Below are 3,891 nucleotides of genomic sequence, written 5' to 3' on the forward strand. Positions count from 1 at the left end.
CCTGTTAATTCAGGGAAGGCAATTCAGGCAAGCTGTGTCTGTGCACCAACACTTTTCAACACCTATATGGACTAGGTAATGGGTAGAGCTACTAGCCAAAGTCAGTGTGGAGCAACACTAGGCAATATCAAGGTCTCAGACCTTGACTTTGCCGATGATGTTGCTATCCTATCTGAGTCCTTGGAGTCACTGGTGGCGGCTCTTGATGCATTTAGCAATGAGGCGAAGCCCTAGGCCTAGAGGTCTCCTGGACCAAGACCAAGATTCAGGACTTTGGGGCCTGTTAAGGGAACCCGTTCAGTCGATCCATGTTGTGGCGAGGACATTGAAGTTACAGAAAGTTTTACATACCTTGGTAGCGTAGTCCATATCTCTGGGTTGTCAGACCAAGAAGTCAATAGACAGGTTGGTGTAGCAACAGGAGCCATGAACTCAATCAACAAGAGCATTTGGAGATGTCGGTACCTATCCAGAAGGACCAAGCTGCGTGTTTCCTTGATACTGCCAGTTTTCCTCTATGGAAGCAAAACCTGGACACTATCCAGTGTCTTGGAGTCTCGTCTTGATGTACTTTTGTAACAAGTCCCTTCGCTGGATCATGGGGTACAGTTGGCAGGACCACGTGTCCAACCGGCGGTTACACCATGAGATTGGCATGGGACCTGTTACTTGCATAATCCGGGATCGACAACTAAGGCTATATAGGTACCTAGTTCGTTTCCCTGTGGACGACCCTGCCCATGTGTATATATATATATATATATATATATATTATATATATATATATATATATATATATATATATATATATATAATATATATATATATATATAATATATATATATATATATGTACATATATATATATAATCTAATATATATATATATATAATATATATGTATATATGTACTATATATATATATATATATATATATATATATATATATATATAATATATATATATATATATATATATATATATATATATATATTCAAAAACCTATATCTATAAGTGTGTGTGTGTACATATGATTTATTGGTTTATCATTTTTTCAAGCAACATGGCCCATTCATCTCCTCCTTCGCAGGTCCTATCAGCCGCCAGGTGGGCGTGTCGGACAAGGTCGGAATAGTCACCAGGAATGAAAGTGCTGGTAAGTTCCGCCAGAGAGCTCTTTCTTCTAAAAAAATATATTTTTATACTTGCGACATGTAGGCCGAGCGATCAGAGTTCATTCCGCTCACCGCACGAATTCATCAGCTTCTCCGAAATGAGTTTATAAGGGGTTTAACAAAGATTCCATAGTTGTGCAACAGTTGTGAGAGTTTCTGTGTGCAATTCGCGATAACTCTCGTCGAGATGAATATTGCATCGCGATCTAGAGCAGATTAAAAGATGTGAAAATGTAGTTAATGTGTATAAATAGTAGCACAAAAATCTTTATCCCTTTTCCTCATGCGGTCCAGTAAACTTGTGTAAGCTTAAGTTCAGCCGATAATCCGGTCCATTTCTCCAAAGTGTGTGTGATCGACGAAGAAGTTTACGCGGAGGGCGAGTACCTGCCCACCGCCGACCCGTGCGAGGAATGCCAGTGCAAGCCTCCGGGCTTTGCTTGCTTTGTGATCAGTTGCGAGTACAAGCCGGGCTGCCGCGCCCTTCAGCGGTCCGGACTTTGTTGCCCGGAGTATCGATGCGGTGAGTCGAAACACGCACACAGACGAGCGTAAGAACAGTCACACGTACTCGAAACGCGCGTGGAGAAATATACATAAACACAGTAAAAGTAGAAAAAGAGAGAGAGAGAGAGAGAGAGAGAGAGAGAGAGAGAGAGAGAGAGAGAGAGAGAGAGAAAAGAGAGAGAGAGAGAGAGAGAGAGAGAGAGAGAGAGAGAGAGAGAGAGAGAGAGAGAGAGAGAGAGAGAGATAGATTGATACAGAGAGAGAGAGATTGATACAGAGAGAGAGAGACAGAGGGAGGGAGAGAGGGAGGGAGGAGAGGTAGATAGATATATAGAGTGAGACTGAGAGTGAGAGTGAATGGCAGTGATAGAGAGTGCACATTCACCTTGTGCACAGACAACCAGTCACGCGGCCAGTACACTCGTTTGAACAGCAATTTCGACAAGACTGAGATGGGGCCGGAGAATACAAAAATAATTGCACTATTCCATTCCTTGTCCCACTTAACTGATAAACACGAAATACTTACGATTGTCATGATACCATGTAAATAAGAAATAATAATGATAATAAAAATAGCTGGTTCATTTCCTGACAGCATTGAAAAAATGTTAATCAAGAATTGTTGGTCTGGTGTTTAGGTTATCAAGAATCAACTGATATATTTCCTACTTTGAAGAATTAAAGGTGTAGCAGTCGAACCCTTGCATGTACACGCAATTCTTAAGTGCTTTCCCTTCTTCTCCTCTTGCTTACGGGCGGTGTAACCCTCAGACTGCGAGTGGGACGGCGTCGTGTACCATAACGGAGAGCCGGTGCCTAACTTGGCCAATCCATGCGAAACGTGCATATGCTCTGGCGGCGAGGTGGAGTGTTCGGTAATCCAGTGTGAGTGGAGGAATGATTGCGAGGGCATCTACACGGATGGCGTCTGCTGTCCTTCTTATGATCATTGTCCTCCGAAGGGTATGTAGTTCGCCTTCTGCCTTATCTTTCACGAAGGAGAGCGGAAAGTTCTGCAGAATTTAGGGAACGTTGTGGAATCGAACACCAGAATGACATGTCGTATTAGGGATGTATTATTTTATGTCTGTAAATATTTAAGCTATTATAATTACACTATTAACGCTAATATAACACTGAATGCTGATTTCCCTTTAAATGTGTAAATTGTGTAATTTATTCAGCAAAACCATTGCTCACCCGAATAATTAACATGTAAACCTTCACATAATTCAAACACAACTGGTGGGTTTATAATGAACATAACTTACCTGGAAATACTCTTCCAGCAGGGTACAATTACGGCATTTTGCCTTATTCCTTGTGCTTCACCTCTATTATGATATGTAGTGGTAAATGCAGCAGGCCTGAACTTAAAACAATAGATATAATGGCTGGAGCAGATTTTGCTGTAAAAACTTTCTGAATTAAGTTAATATTAAATACGTTTTTTTAATGGCTCAAATAACACATTCTTTAAAGTATTATATTTCAACGTTTCTAACTGAAGATCTCGAGAATATCTTGAGTTAAGGCAGGCTGTCAACGGAACCGGCAGAAGGCTTGTCTAGGTTGTTATGCGCACGCCATCTCGTAAACACAGCTGGATTAAGCACGGTCAGAAGGGGAAAACTTCGCAGTATATAAGATAACTGAGTAACAGACGACTCATTAGAGTTTTGAGTAAAAAGACAGAAACGTTTTATGCCAGTTATTTTACGAGAACACTAAGACATAAACACTGGTTCACACAGCTGCTTTATAACTTTCTTGTGAACATTGCTTTGTTTAAATGGGAAGTTGTGTTCTTTTGTTACATCTTCTTTTATCTACTCATGGATTACTTATCCCTTTCATATATAAAATATCCTATATGGACAGTTGAACTTTGCTAACTAAGCATGAACGAAATCCAATTCTGTAAAGGCTTTTCTAAATCAATTTCATTTCTTTCTAGATGCAGTGCAAGCAAATGAAGCTGTAACTGAAGCTTCTCAGGCTCAAGAACAAGCTGAAGTTGAGGCCAATGAAGCGATAACTGAAGCTTCTCAGGCTCAAGAACAAGCTGAAGTTGAGGCCAATGAAGCGATAACTGAAGCTTCTCAGGCTCAAGAACAAGCTGAAGTTGAAGCCAATGAAGCTGTAACTGAAGCTTCTCAGCTCAGGCTCAGGAACAAGCTGAAGTTGAAGGCTCAGGAACAAGCTTCA

At 40.7% G+C, this 3,891-nt stretch overlaps 1 protein-coding gene across 1 annotated transcript in view; it reads left to right on the forward strand.

Annotated features, from left to right (window-relative positions):
- Window positions 1–3,891, forward strand: part of LOC119575956 (kielin/chordin-like protein) — a 7,903-nt gene that overhangs the window by 3,733 nt on the left and 279 nt on the right. Inside the window, exons 2-5 of the mRNA XM_037923489.1 lie at window positions 1,089–1,154; window positions 1,520–1,696; window positions 2,455–2,646; window positions 3,641–3,866. Of these exons, the coding sequence (XP_037779417.1) occupies window positions 1,089–1,154; window positions 1,520–1,696; window positions 2,455–2,646; window positions 3,641–3,866 (661 nt within the window). The remainder of the gene's footprint in view (window positions 1–1,088; window positions 1,155–1,519; window positions 1,697–2,454; window positions 2,647–3,640; window positions 3,867–3,891) is intronic.

This window comes from Penaeus monodon, chromosome 8, assembly GCF_015228065.2.
Source record: "Penaeus monodon isolate SGIC_2016 chromosome 8, NSTDA_Pmon_1, whole genome shotgun sequence".
Classification (NCBI taxonomy): domain Eukaryota; kingdom Metazoa; phylum Arthropoda; class Malacostraca; order Decapoda; family Penaeidae; genus Penaeus; species Penaeus monodon.